We start from the raw sequence: 20,132 nt of genomic DNA, 5'->3' as shown, positions 1-20,132 counted from the left end.
ACTTTACATATTATAAAATAAATATAATGTAAAATTCCACAAAAAAAGTAGGGTAAGAAGTTATACCATACTAACACCAAGGATTAGTACTAAGTACTAATTAAGAAAATAATAAGAAATAAGACCCTCCAAAATAGATAATAATGCTTCAAAGATAATTAATCCAAACTCTCAAAATAATGATGATCTTCTAAGCTCCTAAAATAATTAAATGAAACTCTAAAAATAATGATACGTTAAGTACCCAAAATAATTACCCAATAATGCTCCATAATGATGATGATTTAAGCTAAATAAAGAGTGTTCTAAGCTCCATGTTTTTGAATTTCTTCAACTAATAATAAAGGTATTAATGTAGTAAATAAAGTGAAAATATAAGAAAGAATGTTAGAAATATTTGATGATGGTGGTGTAAGGGATCTCATGGCTAAAGGGGGTATTTATAATGAATTGTAGCAACTTTGTAGTTCATTAGATCGTATGAAAAAGAATGTTAGTAGTATAGAAGACGATTAACTTGTGTAAGTGATTTAAAGTGTGTAAGTGAATGCATAAAGTTGGAGTGTGTAAGTAAATGTGTAAGAGTTAGAGTGTGTAAGTGAATGTATAAGAGTTTGGAGTGTAGAAAAAAGTTAGTTATATTTAGTCTTATAACTATTTGTTTCAAAAGTGTTTAAATGTTATATAAAATTTCATTAATTTCATTGTTGATATATTGAAATAAAACACATTCAAACTAGAGGCTTGAAGTTTCTAATTTAATACTAATTTAAACATGTGTTTATGTGTAATTAAGAAAATTTAATTAATGGAAATTAAAAATGCAAAATCGAATTGTTGAATCAAGTTAGATCTTACCGTCCAAATTTTATTCCAATGAGGATCATAAGAACCTACAACAATACAATTATACTTATGATTATATATAAATATCGTAGATTCGTACTTGCTAATTGAACGACTGCCTTGAAGTTACTGAATACTACCAACTGCGAGTGGCTCCTGGCTTAACAAAAACCAACTTTTAATTCACTGTTCGTCTCAATCATCCAGATTATGAATAACAGAGAGGATTTAGATAAGGTTCCAATTATCTAGGTAGTACATGTTAGTTTAACTTATGGCCTTACTGAAGATTGAGGTGTATGCGTATCCATCCGGACAATGTTAAATTGACTAGCCATTGACAATGGATGCACCACATGGCCTGAGATTAATAATATGTAGTAACTGAGGTCAGATCCTATAGAGGTAGCTTTGTTTAGGGGCGGGTGTGGCTGTCTCTCGGCTAAGCTCCAAAACTGAACTCGGCAAAGTTTGTACCCTCCCGTTTTTGCTGGAATGTGTAAGATGTAAATCAGTAAAACAAAAGTTCTTGCAAAAGGTCATGAATAAACGTTTAAGGTCTCAGGTTGCGTTTGCCCCTGATTCAACTCCAAAAGATTACACAAGAACAATTCAATTGTGCATGGTATTCTGATAATGGTCAGTAGTGATAACTATAGAACATTTTCCCTAGTGCAAACTGAATTACAGGCCACTTTTAAGGCCCTCTTGCCGGTGACCAATACTCATTTCTCCAAGGTTGAGATTCAAACAGATAACAGGGGCAAGAAGATTGGGCAACTCTGAACTTATGATTTCGACTATTGGGAGCGGAACTCCTCAATGACTGAAGTACGATGCCCAAAAATCCTCTTACAAGTAGCTCCTCAATTGCAACCTAGTGTGTCCGATATTTTGAATGTCTGCATCTCTTTTTCTCATGTTTCTCACTCAGTAATTAGTTCATCCCATAAACATGCAAAACAAGCAAGGATGTGGGGCATTGTATGTCTTCGATTTATCAATAAGATGTACTTATCAAAACAAACAAATTGGGTCAGGAACTTGATGCCATCTTCAATATAAGATGTACAATCCGAATATACATTGGATAATGAATATACACGAATAGCATCCCATATTTGAAGCTGACAGCCTATTCTCTAGAGTATATACAATTTCCTACCTACAAACTTTTACGGAGAGCAACTTTGAACTCTGAATTTCCCATTGGAAAGAAGAGAGGATGAAAAGCACACTTGTTATGGTGTAAAACGGTAAAGAAAAAGAAGCATGGCTAACCTTGCTTCTGCTGACACAGAATTTCCTAAAATCTAAAATTGTTAACACAAATCAGAGTTCCTGATGCTTGGTTAATGAGCTACGCCTTCCCTTCCCACACCAATGCCAGGCTTGTCAACCATGGGAACATCATACTGCTGATATATTCGAGTTCGGTTTGCAGCCCACCATTGTTCTGCTTCTTTTTCACTAAAGCGTTTTCGACTGCGCATAACAATTGGAAAACAGCTTTATAAGTAAGAAGAAAGGATAAACATCAATGAGTCAAAGTATGTAAACTCATGTTGTCAGTTGTCACCACAGAGAAATTACTGTCAACACAATTATCTTTATGTGGTCATTATTCAAATTTCACACGAGAATTCGAATATAGTACCGATGCTTTTTATGTAACAGTTTTTTAGCTGACAAAAAAGCTCAAGTCCAACAGATTAAGCACAAGAATTACAGTACCCAGCTCTCCTGTGAATCCTATATCCCTTAAGGTACTAGGAAGCTTCACAACCAAATACAACAATGTCAAAACCTTCAAAAACTAATGAATTGATTCTAGCTAGTGGTCGTCCACAAGCTTCACCACCAAATATAGAAACACAAAATAAGAAACAGAAACATAAGACCAGTTAGTTTAGATTGATGTAACCTTCAACAACTAGGTCAACCCATATTTTCAGCTACGCGAACAAGTTGAACCAGACACTTAGAGCATATTAGTTGTCGAAATAACAAGCCATCAGATGTCAGGCCATGACTAGATTCAAGCACATACATACTATGACAGATACATGGTACAGCGAAAGGATGCCAGTCTGAAAGCTATGATGTAAAAATCAGATAATAACAAAGTGTTTACGTGTCCAATATGTTTTGCTGATATAACAGACATTTTTTTAACAAAGAATACGATACAATATCAAGATTATCAGCTAATGTTCATGAATTTCTTCAAAAAAAGATCAGCAACATACCTGAAACGGACACGCTTTAGATCTTTGACACCTCCAGGTAGTGACACGAGAGTTATGTAAACACCAGGCTCATCTTGCTCCACCCATTCAGATCCATTAATAGCTTCACCATCAGATGTCCTGTTCCTATTCTTGGAAGAAGCCTCCAACAGACCCATTACTGAGTTATGTGTCGTCCAACTGCTGGGAGTAGTTGGCCCATTAAAAGTATCTTGACGGTTTGACCAATTCAAGCCAATTTCATGCACCGACACTGGACTGTTAATTCGCTCCATTACATTTGAAAAATCATTGGAAGCATTTGGCCCAGGGGAACCTGGTATAGATGTCTTGCTGTTTCTTACTGTTCCAAGGGGCAATCTTTCAGCCATCTCTTTCAACTAATAGCAGAGAAAAAGTAAGAACGATTAGAGGATTATCTAAATAAGCTTGATTAGAGGAGAATCCAAATCAACCAATAACGCTTACCCAAAAAATTGGGTGGGGGTAACTTGAAAAGATTGGGGGGATAAAACCCAAAAAAGCAAGCAAAAATCTTTGGAAGGCAAAAAAAACATGGCCAACGGCTTTTTCAATTTTGCATATTTTCAGAATTAGTAAACCCTAAAAAATTGTTATTAATTCACTTCTAGATTTATCACTTGTCTCTTACCCATAAAATTCCAGTGTCCAATCATTGATCCCTGACTTTTAGGTTTTTCTAGGAGTGCTAGCACAAGTGAAGCATAAGACAAGAAGCTAAGAAACTACACATCACAATTTAATTTGAAATAAGGCCAACATGAATGACAGGTACGGGAAGTAATGACCTCATTCACAAGACACTTGTTAACCTTTCTTCACAAATAATGATTTTCTTTTTGTTTGTGATGTTGTGCATCTTGTTTTGTTGATCATATAAGAATAATAGAGCAGGAAAAAACCACATCACATCAGTTGTAGGTGGTACTAACAAACTTCCCTGCCAACTGGAAAAAAACCAACGAAAATATATCAGTGTCACTTGATTCATCACCTTCACCCACGAATTGAGATTGGGTTCGGTCGGCTTGAATTGGGGTTCATTAGCGATTTGAATTGGCAAAATGTGATGAATCAATGTCACAACCCTACCCAACCACTATACCACACCAAACCTTCCTGGTTGACAACAGATAACCCAATAAAATCCTCATCCGCTCAGAGCCATAATTCAAAACCCAAATACACGCACTACCATTTCCAACGAAAATTTCTCCAGAAAACCCGAAAATCCAGCACCCATCTCCAGAAAACCCGAAAAATACAGAGGTACTGAGAGACATTTTAGGAGGAAGGAAGAGCATTTGTAACCCCTAGGAGATATACAGAATTCAAAATTACACAATTTTAAATCTGGTTCGTTGTGGAAAACCGAGCAATAATTCTGCCTCTACTCACAATGTCAATGTTCTGGTGAAGGCCGATAAATTTAAGAATGAGATTCGTCAAGAAGTTAGGATGATGGAAGAAATGACAAGTGATCCTGAAATATGTGTAAATGGAAGGAAGATGAAGAGTCTTAGGAGCCCTATCAAAAGGAGAAATTCATTCCATGAATCACATACGAGTAGGTGGAATATCAAGGGAAGCTGAAACGTATCAAGGAAGGTCACACGGGTGACATTAGTAGTGTTGTCATGAACAAATATGGGAGATTTTTTATCCATCCTTTTATCTTATACATTTTTAAATTAAGGCCAATCATAACATCACATTTTTGTACCACATGGACCCACTACTTGTTGTCACTGCTATTACACGTCTTTTTCTTAGCCCAATTTTGTACAATTGTCCAAAGGTAAGCCATCAAAAATTGGTCAATGCAGCCCAAACAAATTATACACTACTATCTACTTTCCTTTCTACTACACAATCAACACATTTCTATTTCCTTCACATACAAGTTCTTATGTCCAAAGATAACCCACTAAAAGTGATCAAGTTTCCTCCCTACTCCACAAATGACATACCCTTATTTTATTCCCTTCACTCTTGATTGCTCTAAATTGCATCTTACATATTGTGACGCTGAGGAGATTGGTGCAAATTCCATTCAGATTGTGACACTATTTGTTTACAATGAAGCATACCAGTACCCACCTTGAGAACAAGGTGGATCTTTGGGAGGTCAATAATGTGATGAATCAATATCCACATAAGAGAAGCGGAATAGTCATTTAGTGAAGCTTCATGGAAAGGAATATTGTGTAACTAATCTAGCAAATGGCAACAAGTTTGTTAGGCCTGTTAGCTGTATATGATAATGTAATATGATGAGTTCTCCTTCTCATATTTCTCTCTTTTCTCTCTGTTACTTTGTGTTCTTCTTCACCCATCTTCGGCAAGTCTTCCCCATCTTTGCTTCTTCACCCTTTTGAATCCCTAATCTTATTCATTCTCCCATTATTTCTTTTGGGTTTATCACACAAAATCGCCAATCTGAAATTGTGAGATTTTCCTGAAGCTCTGCATGCCATTGAAACTCCAACATTGCTCTAGGAAAATAAAAGCTTTTTTTGTTATTGAAACGTAAGAAGAAATGTGGTGTAGGGATAAAGATGAAGGGCTTTAATCCTTTTTCTTTCTCTTTTTCTTTTTCTTAACTTAAAAGGAGTAAATTGTGAATAGGAATAAGAAGTAGAAGACAATCCTGTAGCCTTGGAGTTGAAAAGTTTAGACTTTTTTTAATTATGATGGTACGTGGTAGCCACTAAAATTTAAGACTTAAATTGGCTTGGGTTTTGGGATTTAAACACTCTTTAGACTTTTACTTAGATTTTGTAGATTATAGTTCATATCTATATGAATTTAGATACTCATTTAAATACAACAATAATAATAACCATTATTTTGGGTCTTTATTCCCTTCAAAAAATTATTCAGTCTTTTTAGAATTATCTACTACTCGAAAACAACTAGTAAACCAAATAAATTACAAACACAAATCGACAACTCAACCTAGAAAACAACAAATTTTGCAACTACTGTGAACCCAAATTCGTAAATACGAGTCATTTAACATCGAACTAGATATTATGACCTATGATAAACATAGGGTTGAAAGATGCATTAAATTAAAAATAAGCACTATTAGCTTACATTCCCCTAATCATATTTTAGCTTGTAGTACACTAATTTCCATATACTCTAAATTATTATGAAAACTGATTTATTTTAGGTTGACTAATTTAGACGTCACTTCGAGTTCAAAAAAGAAAAATTACTTTCTGCCATTCAACTTTGGCTCCCCATCCAAACTATCTCCTGATTTCTATTTGTGATAAACAAAATACCCCATTAACTCCAATCCCATCGACTATTTTATTGAAACCACAATGAACTCAACAACGTATCTCTTTAAATTAGATGAGGACTTGAGGGAATATTAGCTAACAATTTATAGTCCAAGACAGTTGGTAAGGCGTCTAAGGACCCAGCTTTAGAGTTAATATGGCTTCAAATGCATTAATTCTCGAGATTCCCCCTTAGCAACATATGCTCTCTTGATGGTTCACAAACCAAAGAAAAGCCAGCTAAAATCAAATTTACAACTCCTTGACATTAAAGATATATGATCCGACTACAATGGCATTGACCTTTGGAGAATAGACAAGCATAGTCAGTCACGTAAGTTCTTATATAGAACCTAAAACAGATTCACCAAATCAGTTTTGCTTATCTTATGTCAAGCAATTACACAATTGACAAAAAAGGAATAAGCAAGCAAGAAAGATCAAGAAAAATAGTGCTATTCGAGTTGAACATTTTGCAGCATAAAGCAACATCAGAAATTGTTTCAATGGGGAAACATTAATAAGTAATATCTAATGCACATAGTTGCAAGCATTTAACGATTAAAATAAACTTGTGCAATATGACTCAAGAAAATCAGCCATTTTCTTAGAACTAGATTGTCTCGTGATTGATTAAATCAAAATAGGCGTAATCCTTACTTGAGCTGTAAGTGACTTGATCACTTCCTTTGCAGCTTTGCACTTAGCAGTCTCTTCTCCTGCAATTACTATAGCCTCCTTCAGCTGTTTAGAAGTTTTTTCCAGTTCAACTTCTTGAAGTTGTGTTTTCCGAGCAAGTTCTTCCACCTGCATTTTGTTTCGAAAAAAATAATTGATCCATCACTTCATAACAATACACAAGATCAGATTGCAGTTAAGTGAGGGGTCTAAGATAATCCCCATCCTCGTTAATAAAAATTGGGTTAGGATCACACAAATCATATTTTTTCTATGATTTCACTCAAAGAATCATCACTGCAGCGAAAAAAATGAAGCTTCTAAGTGGCCGGTGAAGGAAGGTACACCATACAATACTAAAATGCAGTAGAAATATTGTTGGGGGACCAGGGCGAATAAATCAACCTAAAGTTAACATAAACTTGAACTAAATAAAGTAATGTGCATGGGAGGATCTAGGTGCCCTCATGTGAGGGCACTACATTTTAAAGGAATTTAACGTAATTTGAATTTCTGACCTATGGGTTGTGAGGCAAGGCCTAAACTAGCTGTATTATTCAGTTTTTTTTTACTAATAAGGGATTTTAATTGCACTTAATATGCGTTCAGTTGTACAACAAAGCTCAATTAAATGCAGTTACAATTTCCAATACCAATTTAAAACCTAATTAATTTTTCTAAACTATCCCTTTTTTACGTTTAACAAAACATCCAATTGAAAACATTATATATATATATATATATATATATATATATATATATATATATATATATATATATATATACACACTAATTTTGTTATTGAATTTTTTATTAGAAAAATTACCTAGAATAATCCAACATTTTCATTCCTACAATAATTCCACCTAGTGATTAACCATGAATAATCCCAACTTTAGAGGGTATTTTCCCCGAGTAAATTTGGATAATCCGATGACCTGCTATAATAGGTAATTCACCAAAAAAAATAAATTGAAAATTAATTTAAAATTCGAAAAAAATTTTGAAAATTTACATCAAAAATTCAAAATTAAAAAAATCAGGAATTTTTTTCACATTTTATAATATTTTTTTGACATTTTATTTTAATTTATCTTTTTTAAAAAAAAAAAATAAAACTTGCTATAACAAGTCATCCGTTTAGTCAAGGCAAATACCACTAAAGTTGGGATTATTCATGATTAATCAATAGGTGGGAATATTCTAGGTAATTTTTCCTTAAAATATCAAAATTTTTTTAAAAATTTTTTTAACATTTGTTCGACATTTTTGATTTTGATTTATCTTTTTTAAAAAAAAATTTGCTATAGCAAGTCATCAGGTTACCGGATTTACTCTAGGAAAATACCCTTTAAAGTTGGGATTATTCATGGTTAATCAATAGGTAGGATTATAGGAAAACCATGAAAAGATTATGAAAAGATTAGAATATTCTAGGTAATTTTTCCTTTTTAACTCTGGATACGCCACTGGTAATGTGTTGTCATGGCCTGTAGATTACACAGATGTAGAGTACAGGGTTTTTATTAAATTAGTCGAGATAGTGACTACTGAAAGAACAAACCTTCTCCACCCCGCCCTCCCCATTCCTTGCCCCAAAATCTAAATACTCTTCAACTACACCATCCTTCACCCCCTTTGTCATTTACGTCCACATTCCATACAATCCCTACCACACCCAAGGCAGTAATAGATACTAGTTTCTTTTTTCTTTTTTGGGACATAAATGTAAATATTACTTATAGCCACTACTCACAAGTATTTCACTGAGCCCCTTTTCTAACAAATCCACGCAGTTGTTTCCAGCCACATCCTCCGTTAAAGCTGATGTTGTGGCTTTGAGTTGGCAGAAGAATAAATTCAACTTTCAGAGCCGAATTTGAGATTGGCACTCAGAAATTGGAAGCTAATAGGGTAAACAATAAGCGCAACTTTTTTGCACAATAACATGGGTGGACAAGGAAAAGGGGTCCTTTTTTCAAGGACATTACGAGTATCGTTATTAGACCAAGGGAGGTTGAGGATGAGTGTTACTGCGGACGACTTCTACTTAAGAAAAATTGAGTTAGGGACTCCAAAACTTGAGTTGGTTGTGGCTCTAGGATTCCTTAATATGCAGTTTCTGATTAGGAAGCAAACAGAGAGCTAAAGAAGATTGAAGCAGACAACAAAAAAAATTTTCCCCATTCTCTTGATTGAATATTCGCTGCAAAACGAGGTCCCTTGTGTCCTTGAAAACTGCTCCACTCAAATGTCATTTTGAACTTCACCAAAAATCAGATCTAAACGATACAAAGAATACAAATATAAAGATCAAGCACTGCATAATCAGGAATTGTAATGACACTTGATATCAGCATACGCTTACCTGAGCTCTTAGCTTCAAAACTTCATGACTGAGATGATCATTTGTCCTCTTAGCATCATCTACAACTTTATTTGGTGAAGAAAGGACTACCATAGTTGGACTTGGTGTTGCAGCTCGAGGAGGACTGGAACGCCTTGATGTAGGTGAAGTTGCTCGAGAAACTATGCGCGACCCAGGAACAGAAGCTGAAAAGAATTTCTTTGATGAACCAGACTTGGATGTGCTAAGTGCCGCCCAATGAGTAAATCCATTAGGAAGGGGCGACACACGACTACTGTTGAATTCCATTTTCTTGTTCCTCTTGGAAGATAGACTTTCAGTATCTTTAAAGGGTTCCACAGTAGAATACTTGGGCAGTGGCACAAGAGCCTGCGTACCATTTTTCTCCTGATATTCAATGTTTTGGTTTGAACGTTGATTAATACTTCCTCTTCTACTCAAAGAAGAAACTGAAGACGAGTCACTTTCAATTGATTTCTTCAGTTTGCCAAAGCAATTATCACAGACACGATAAGGTTTATTAGGATTAGGTGCCATTGAAGCTTTTAGGGACTTTCTGCTGCTGCACGAATGACAAAATACAAGGCCACAATTATAGCAATTATGTCTTTTCCTTTTGAAATTGAAAGCTACGCGACACCCAGAGCATTGAGACTGATCAACACCTGATACCCATTTGTGAAGACAAACAGCTGCAGTAAAATTTGTACCGCATGCAATACTTTTTACTTGTTTGTCTTTCAGTGCTTCAACTAATGTTGGGCTATTTCTGTCATCTGTGTCCCCATGACCTAATCTACCATTGGCACCCTTTCCCCAAGTGTAAACTTCAGTTCTTGAAGTCAAAGTGGCAACATGAAAAGCCCCACAAGAGATCTCCTCAACAAAGTTTTTCGCCAGTTTTCCATCTACTCGTATAGGTAGCTTCCCATCTGCTTGAGGGTTACCTAATTGACCATAGACAGGGCTACCCATTGTGTAAACCTCACCAGTAGTTGTAAGAGCAACCGTCAAACTATGGCCACAAGCAACCTGACAAAAATTGGGTTCAACAAGAGCTGCAACACATGTCGGCACAAGTTTTGATTCCTTATCCCCGTGCCCAAGGTGACCCTTATCCCCATCCCCCCAAGTGAATAGTTTGCATGAAGAGCAATTGCTTGAACTAGAGGATCCCACCATAACTTCAACAACTGCAGCAGTATGCCACACACCACAAGCAGCACGCACTGTTCGCAGTCCTTTTAAAGACTCAACTTCCCTTGGAGCAGACAGACTTGTACGATCCCCATGTCCAAGGACACCAAAGGTACCATCACCAAAAGTGAACAGCTGTCCAGCAGAGGTGACGATAGCTGTATGCCAAGGTCCACATGAAATTGAAGAGATGTGTATCCCTTCTAATGATCCAATCAGTCTCTTCGGTATCCAATGACTCATTTCATCACCTTGTCCAGAAAGACCAAAACTGTATTTTCTACCACCCCATAGGTACAAATCACCAGAAAGTGATACAGCACAGGAATGATTTTCTCCACAAGCAACCAGTTCAATATTTGTGTTCTTTAGAGAGTCGACAAGTTTTGGATGCGAGACATCAGAATCCACTCCATGCCCAAGTCTGCCTCCAGATTCTTCCCCCCATGTAAAAACTTCACCTTGTTTGGTCACCAACGCAGCATGCCTTCCACCACATGCTATATTCTGAACATCAAGAAGTACAGCTGAATCCAATGTTTTTGGCGTAGTTGAGTCCAATTTCACACCCAAAGAACTATCAAGCCTGAGTGCTCCACCACCCAGAATACCATCTCCTGTGCCTTCTCCCCAAATGTAAACATCACCTAGAGCATCACCATCATCATGACCAGAGCCATGGCTTGACGAACTAACAGCACTTGACAGACTAACACGGAAAGTATCACCACCATTACCTCTACTTCTTCCATTCAAACCATCAAACCCTCCAGAAGAGAATGAATGGACAGAGCCAGAAGCAGACTCCGGGGGTATAAAGCTTTTGGCAGGTGCAGCATACAAAATTACATCCGAGAGTGCCTTCTCCAAGCCATTTTTCTGAGGACTCTCATATGGATAAAGGGAATCAATTCCATCCTGAAGCAACACACAAGAAATTGGATGTAATTGACTTCACCAAATTAGGTCATCACTGCAGCAATAAAGAAACATCAAATCATAAACTACTGAAAACTACAAGTAAACACCTTTTGAGAACCATCGCCACTACCACTACCAAAGGGAGAGCTTAATGGAGAACTCCTTTGGGTATGAGCTTTAGGACTATTAGCTTCAGATGACAGTCCACTTCTAGGTTCCACTCTTGGTCTTCGATGATAGCGTGATATTAGTGCTTTTAGACCAGTGAACCAGACTTCTGCTTCATCTTTATCCTTACAAATCTGCAAATGAGAAGGTAACAACATTATGTATTTTTTCTACCAACAGTAAGTTGAGAGGGTGCAACAAGCCGTGGGAATTGGAGGCTATGACAACAGCTCTATAACAAGTAGTAGAGAATTCAGTACAACTGTTGTCACAATACCAATTCTCCAATGAGGCAGCATGATACATCCCAAAATCTATACAGTGAACAAACAGTAGATATTCTTTACAAATAATATTAAGTGCAGATAAAAAAAAAAGAAAATTACTTAAAACTCTGACTGGATACCACAGGCACTTTAATGAATCTCAGTGGCAGTTCATTCTACCCAAAATAAATTAATTTACAATTAGATAAGGTGATGATTTAGATATTTCTCCAAATCATGCCTAAATCAGCTACTTATCTCAGGTCAATGAACAGGAAAACACATCCCCTCTCAAATCCAGAAATAAAGCATGTATATCTTGAAGTGATTAAAAAGGCCAATTAGGTCACTATAAAGTACTCCCTCAGCTTCTAAATGTTGTTCTCACAAGGAATGTCATGGGAATCAAGAAAGATGAAATCTTTGTGATTGAAGTAATGATAAGGAAGATAGTGAAAATATTTTAAATTGGTTTTAATTGTAAGTAGGGAACATAAAGGGACCAAATAAATAACATAAAATGAAAATATACAAAGATAATTATGATTCTTTATAAATTAGATATTTTATATTGGTTTCAATTTTGTAACTACGAGAAAATGTAGGGACCACAAGATTAGAGTATCGAAATTTTAATCAAATAAAGTGAGGACAATTTGTCCTACATATGTAAAATTAAGTATTAAATATATCCAAAATTATGGAATAAAAATAGAACAATTCTTTGTGGGAACAAGAAAAGAAGTTGTCCAAAATTGGCAAATGGGAACATCATTTAGGAACAGAGCTAGTATTGCATCAGAGCCTAGAAGGATCCAGAGACGACTACTAATGATTGGCTATTCTACATTAAGTAGCCAACTATATGCACATACAAAAGTACCTTGGATTTTCAAATTGGGTGCAATATTGAAAAGTAATATGTCACAGAAAAAACACTATCACAAATTTTTTTTAAAATAGTAAAAGTTACAACTTACATTTCATTAAAATAAAAAATATATAAAATTATTATCATTGTTGTTTGAGTTCTCAAATTTTGCTCAAAGTTAAACATACATTATTCTCTAGAAAAGTGATTAGATAATTATAAAAGTGACTTGACAATCATTTAGCAATTTATTTTCCATACTATTGCCTATTTTATTGTTTATTATAATCAGAAAATGAAATTGACCTCTTCCACACTTGATGTTGCAAGTAGAGGAAACAAAACTAATTTCAAAAGCTGGATCATACATTTTAAATTGTCTAAATTCATGCATAGTTTTTCACATTCAATAATTTTTAAATTTAAAAAACATGACATAATATTTTGTTAGGAATCGGGGGTGCATAATAGCCCCTTGAAGTAACAGCCTGTCCGTGGGTGCACGTAGCACAACTTTCATGGAAAGCATGTTTCTTAAATAGGAGTTACAGTTTTTCCATATCATGATTTCTTACCATGTGTGTTACTACATTAACGAAATGCAGTAGAATGCAAGACTAGGAGCAAGAAAACAACTAGAATCAGATAAATATAAAACCACCCTAAAAGTCTAGCTGATAGTTGGTTTGAACTATAGCAATTCTAACTAAGACAGCAAACAGAGATACTCACCAAATCTAAAGACCGGTCACTATATATCAGAGAAAATGATTGGTATTCCTTCTCCGGCCGAGGATATCTTTGAAAGATAGGCTGCAGATCATAACTTTGATAAGTATATACTTAAATTTAATAATTATCAACCAATTTTCATAAGAAATGTCCAATATTAAGATCCAGATTCCAGACAGCAACTGAAAAGGAAAGCCCTCAAGAGTGAACAGGGAATCTCTAAACAAGAAACAGGACATACTGCGATGCACTAGAATCATGTGCAGACAATTAAGGAATAAACAGGAACCGAGATTATTAGTCCCCAATGATTGAAAGAAATTCAACTCTAATGACTCACACAGGGATGCTGCAACCTTCCTATAGCATAAAATCAGCAAATATGACCCAAACACATAGCTAATCATTGTTGCTTTTCTCTTTTCTTTACTTGGTACTAATATATTAGTCAAACTCATTTTTTCAGACATATGACATTTCAGAGATATCGCTACCATGTAAGAACTGTCAAAAAAAAACGCACTAAGTAGCGACATAGCATATTGTGTTACAAAAATGATGCTTTAATCATCTTCACACTCAATGAATTCATTTCTGATTTCCCTATATATCTACACTAAACTGATTTTGTCAATCCTTTATTCAGTATTCATTTATTTGTGCTCTACTGCTCTACTATGATAATAATGGAAACTTCCTTTTTCCTTAAAATCAAAAATCAGAAATAATACAATGGCTTAGCAGTATACAACCTCAGGTCTTAAAGTCAAGTAACACCTCTAGAACATTAATGATATGCAAGCAACTGCACAAAGTAGGGAACAACAAACATTGATCGCTTTAAAGAGAGGAAATCTTACTGTGCGCTGCCCAGGAATTATTCTGGAAACGTGACTGAGCTTTAAATGTTTCTCATCATTCCCAGAGAACCATACTAGAAGAGATTCATCCTGGAATATATTAATAAATATGTCATGTATTAGCAGAAGAACAAAGGGATCACTTTCTTATTGTTCACAATCAAGACTTTGCTTATTTTGAAAGGATTAATACAATGAAGTTGGAAAACATGATTTTTGTGATTAGAAGATTTTGGCTAAAGAAAAGACTAGTTCGCAATTCGCATGATAATAATATAATTCTTTATAAGGTATAATACTACTGAAGCCTTTGCACTTTGCTTCCTTCAACAAACACAACTAATCTTAGCTAACCTCTCAGCACCAGCAAATGAAATTGATGATGGACAAGAAAGGACATAACATAGCATGTTTGAAAGTTTAAACTCAACCTATACATCGAGGAACATCACTCATAAATAATATAGAGTAACAATACAATCACATTTGTTTCCTTTTATTTGCATCTCTTTTTAAAACACGCATATCAATACTTTAGCTATTAAAATCTCTAGCTATAGATAAGTAAAAATAATAATTTGGAAGTAAAAAAAAAATTATGGAAACTATAAAATAGACAAATCTACCAAGATCCAATGTGACTATATTTCTTGTTAAAAGATAACTCGCTTAAAAAAGTCAAAGCAAAACTTGCGAAATTTGTAAAAGCCAAAGTTCTGCAATTATGAAGGAAACAGAGAAAGTATTAAAATGACATCAAGGGGTCATTTGACTCCACTTGACTCTTCGACCTCTTGAAAAATTTAAGTGTTTTTTCATGTATAGTAAAAGATAAATAAATTAAGGCTATTGCATTGAATCCACTAGACATAAAAGTATCTTAAACTGAAATTAGTATACTACTCAATTTGAATGTGTAATAACGCATAATAAGCTATGTTTTTTGTGTGGGATAGCTATGGTCTACGGACAAAAATATAATACTATATTTTTAAAAAAAGGCCCAAATTTATAACTCTCTAGCGAACAACAACTATTTGATGTTTCTAAGCTTTATAAAGGAAATTTGATATAAAATGACAGATGAAATTGTATATATAACTAAGTACAAAATTTTCAGTTATATAACATTGACTTTGTTATTGATTTTGACTTCTACTTTTAAAACCACCAATTAGAATATTTGGGTCTGCCACTGAGAGGTCTCACTTATGTATTGATAAGGACTAACCCAAAAAACGTCGAGAATCTCAAACTGTCATGCAGAAATCATTTAGAAATTACAAAGTATATGATCACATCCAGGTAAACAAGAAAAAATGAGTTCCATGAATTCGACATGACCTTCAATCTTCCTATCGTAGGTAGTTTCAAGCACGGGCAAACCAAGAAAAAATAAGTGATATCAACAATTTAAATAAAAAGGTGATATTTAACAATTTAAACAAAGTATAATGGCATTTTAACAACAAATTGATGATTAACATTGAAGATTTATGACTGATAATTAGGAGATGAAAGCGTAGTGCAAAAACAAGATCGCATGTATCATATCGGCCATATCGTAAAGATTTTCAAATCTACCAAACCGATATTACCCGTATGTGTAAAAAAACTGGATTTTAGGCCATTTCCAGCAGTATTTCATGGTTTAGGCCGAAATTTGGCGATATGATAACCGCATCACCCCCATTAGCGTAATACCATGCCTGTTACCATATTTTTGCACCATGGATGAAAGGGCAGTTTAGAACCGGTGGATAAGATTGGGATCACCAATGAAGTTTTGACCCAAAGTAAACTAACTGACCCAAACTAATCTCACTGCCCTAACCACGGAAAAAATTCTCATTAAAGAGATCTCATAGCGAGACAATTCTAAATTGGATTACATAGTACAACTAAATTAATCAAAACATCAACTTCCATACTTAAAATTAATACTTTGAATATTCAAACACTCATTTTATGGATTCACAAAAGAGTCGTCTCTTTCATCTTATAAATGGCTCTTTAGGTCTAATGCCAATTAATTAGCTGACTCACAAAGATAGTCACCTTTTCATCTCATAAATGGCTTTTTGATCTTATAAAGTGATGACCCAAAATGTACGCCCACATAAGATTAATAAATGGCTTTTTAGGTTTAATCACTAATGCTCAAACTAATTGTGTACACAACGAAAGAAAGTCGTCTCCTTCATCTTCATAATCACACAAGCCCTAATACACAACAACCTTTGCCATGAAAAATCCCATGCCTAAGTGCTAGGTTTTCTAGCAAATTATCCTCAAAAATCTCAAGAGTCAAGGCTAATACTGTATTAAAATGCCCACAAGGCTTAAAGGGTAAAAGTAATGTGAAAAGAAGTTAAGAATGTTATGCAAAACCTTGGATACACAGTCGTAAAATGGCTTTTTGCAACATTTATTCTTTATGCAGATCCAAACATCGGTTGTGGTAAGCTAACAAGACAATATTTGTCTTTATGGTCTCGTGTAAGTATTCTAAGGCGAACCGAGTGATTTTAAGGACTTAATAAAAATTTTATCAAAACTTACAATTATAATAGTGCAAGTTTCATCATGCAGCACGTAGCATTGCGATAAAAGCAATTCAAGAGATTAACATATCCATTGTAAAAAGACACATCAAGCTAATTGACACTAACAAAGCATAACGATGAAGATATACAATTACACACATCTAACAGATTTACTGATGAGATCACAGAAGCCCAAAAAAGTAGGGAAAAAGTTAAAGAATCATTTGAACTTCAGCTTTATGAAGCTAGCTTACATTAGACAATCTAAATGGACAGAATTTGGGCTTCCCTCTTCGCCCGTACTTCAACAGATTTGTCCCCTTCTTCAAAGCAGTAATTGCCTGCAATAAATAACATGAAAAACTTCCACATAAAAACTTGCAAGCTTACTAGCAATAGTACGGAGAAAATGAAACATTCCCAAGAACACTTAAAAAAGGCAACACAATGCCTGAACATACATCAATTGCGTAACTTGAGAAGGGCTAAGATATGTCCAAAATTATACTAGATTAAGTCGTAAAGCATCAATCCACAAAAGTGTTTTTTCATCAAAATAAAAGTCATAATAGTGACAAAATACAAGAAAAAAAAAAAGCATTCTGGTGCTTAAAATTATGAAAACAAAGACCCCACTCTATTAACTGAAGCAACCTTAATTGCACAACATGATTTCATTGCCATATTCAAGGGTCCCGGAACAAATAGGGAAAGAAAAGTATATAATTTACACAATCCTTTCCTGATACTAATATTTTCACAGTAAGCTCTTTCTAAGCAACTAAAACAGATCAATTAACCAAAAAAGGGGAATCTAGCCCCAACAATGGGTATTATAAGCATTCCCACTCTTAAAATTATAAAAGCAAAGCAACCATTTTATTAACTGAAGAACCTTAATTGCACAACATTACATTGCCAATATTCCAGAGTTCCGGAGCAAATAGGGTAAGACAAATGTATAGTATACACAATCCTTTTCTGATACTAAAATTTCACAATATAATAATTTCTAAGAAAGCAATTAAACTGACCAATTATCCAAAAGCAGGGAATCTAGGCAAAACCATGGGTTAATTTATTTGATTAAAAACCCTATTAATATTGAATAATTTAAGAGATAACACAAAAGAATGGTAGAAAAGTTGGGTCACCATAAAGAAATGTAAGGTGAGTATGCGGCCATGCCTATAACAGTATCCTTGATTTACCACTGATCCAAACCTTCACTAGTTGTGACAGTGCTTGTGTATATTCAAAGTAAACCATAGCTCGTGATACCTCCGTAAAGATAAAATATATTCCATCATCTCCCTCTCTTAACTCTTAACAAATTAATCAAAAAGCTCGGTACAAGCTACTTGCTCAGTGATAGACAGATACAACAATGCCAAAATTTTAAAAGCCTTCATCCAGACAATACTAGGATAGACAAATGATTGTTCTAAATGCCTTATTTTCTGAAACACGATCATCTAAGCCAAATTGGAAAATACGAAACGTATTATTCCGTAGATGATTGGAGGCAATAATAGACCATAAGTACATAACTAACTAATATTATCTATTAAAACCCAAATAAACGTGCCAACATCTAGATTTTGTTTGATACGCACAAAAAATAAGCAAAAAATTAATAAATCAAATAAATGTGGTTAAAATCAGAAAAATAAAACAATGATTGACACTGCTATAATCTAGTACACAACTAAAAACTCGCATCTAGTGCATGTAACAACAAAAAAAGATTATCATATATTCTCCCTCTAAAATCACTTGTTCATAAAAAGTCAAAAAAAATTTTAAAAAAATATTGAAATTACCAACTCAATATCTCTCTCCACAGGACCAGCCCTAGATTGATCGGCATTCATGGTAAGCAAACTCAAAATGACAGAATCACCGACCACTTTCTCTCTCTAAAAAAGCAACCTCCGCCATTTCAGGACCTCCAAATCGAGCTCAAACTCGTCAAACACTCAAACTTGGTGCATGAACCGGTCCACTGAGCTGACGAATGCATAAGAAAAATCAAAAAAATGCAAACTCACTACAAAAAAAATCGATGTAACTTCTAAAAAATAGTTGATTGTATAAATTTAGTAAAAAATTAAAGAAATCAGGGTTCAAAAAATGAGGAAATCGATCGTGAAGGTGGAAAGGAAAGATGAAGTTAGGGTTTGTTAGTCGAAGAAGAACAATAAAAGGGGACACTAATCGAGGAAGTGGGAATCAAGGATTGAGAAGTGTTGAGGGAAAAGGAGAGAATAGGATTATTTTTTTTACGTTTGCAGTAATAACAGTGAAAAAAAAAGAGTCACGAGCTACTGGATGGAGTCAAAAAAAAAAAAAAAAAAAAAAAAAAAAAAAAAAGGTACTTTATATCTTTTCGACTCTTTTCCCATAATATTGCTTAAAAAAAAATTAATTCCCACTTTGTATTATGTGGAAAACTATTTCCCACATTACCGTCCACGTGGAAAATTTTTTTTTTTTTCAGACCAAACCGCCACTTGAGATAGCGGTTTGCCTTAAGCAATAAACCGCCACGTGAAGTGGCGGTTTGGTCAAGGCAAACCGCCATCTCATGTGGCGGTTTGGTCTTGGGCTTTTTTTTTTTTAATTTCCCTTAAATAGTGAACGCAACCTGCATTAAACTAGTTTAATACCATCCATTCAATAATAATCAATTACGAACCAGCTTGATTTGAAAAAATTAATTATGAAAATAATGCGAAGATATATATTACAATCATGGAAAGTCATACAAGAAGTTCAAATCATATAAGAATATACAAAGTTTGTTACACTACAACCCCCGACCCCTTTTGTTTTGCCCACCGGTGAATGAGTAACCAATTGGGCAGTGGAGCCCTCCCACGCAGCTATGCTCCTGTGTGTTGCCTGAAGCGTAAGCACTGATGGATCAACTGGGCCCGGCATCGTCATGATCGCTGTTACATACATAAGTATTATAAAAATCATATAAATATTAGGTGAATCAACATGATATTACAAAATATGAAAAAAAAACATACTTTGTTGACCTTCGAGGGCATGTTTTCTTATTATGACCATTAAATCCACAAAAGCTACACGTGTTACGAGGACGCGTC

At 34.7% G+C, this 20,132-nt stretch overlaps 1 protein-coding gene across 2 annotated transcripts; it reads right to left on the bottom strand.

The window, feature by feature from the left end:
• Window positions 1–1,804: 1,804 nt before the first annotated feature.
• LOC130800669 (PH, RCC1 and FYVE domains-containing protein 1-like) lies at window positions 1,805–19,308 on the bottom strand. 2 transcript variants are annotated; one of them, XM_057664256.1, is made up of 9 exons: window positions 18,840–19,308; window positions 17,271–17,357; window positions 14,471–14,560; window positions 13,611–13,691; window positions 11,681–11,875; window positions 9,456–11,570; window positions 7,070–7,216; window positions 3,096–3,475; window positions 1,805–2,331 (listed from the first exon to the last, which is right to left on the bottom strand). In XM_057664256.1, exons 1-9 carry the CDS (start codon window positions 18,888–18,890, stop codon window positions 2,199–2,201), a joined length of 3,279 nt encoding a protein of 1,092 aa, XP_057520239.1. In that variant the 5' UTR covers window positions 18,891–19,308; the 3' UTR covers window positions 1,805–2,198. The 2 variants fall into 2 exon arrangements, 1 of the variants encoding a protein (XP_057520239.1); XR_009039476.1 differs by lacking the exons at window positions 1,805–2,331; window positions 3,096–3,475 and adding an exon at window positions 8,844–9,369 and having other exon boundaries at window positions 7,084–7,216; window positions 18,840–19,290.
• Between the last annotated feature and the right edge of the window lie 824 nt (window positions 19,309–20,132).

The sequence above is a fragment of the Amaranthus tricolor genome, chromosome 15 (genome assembly GCF_026212465.1).
Source record: "Amaranthus tricolor cultivar Red isolate AtriRed21 chromosome 15, ASM2621246v1, whole genome shotgun sequence".
Classification (NCBI taxonomy): Eukaryota; Viridiplantae; Streptophyta; class Magnoliopsida; order Caryophyllales; family Amaranthaceae; genus Amaranthus; species Amaranthus tricolor.
The sequence above is the reverse complement of the archived record's forward strand: the minus strand, read 5'-3'. Positions and strand labels throughout refer to the sequence as shown.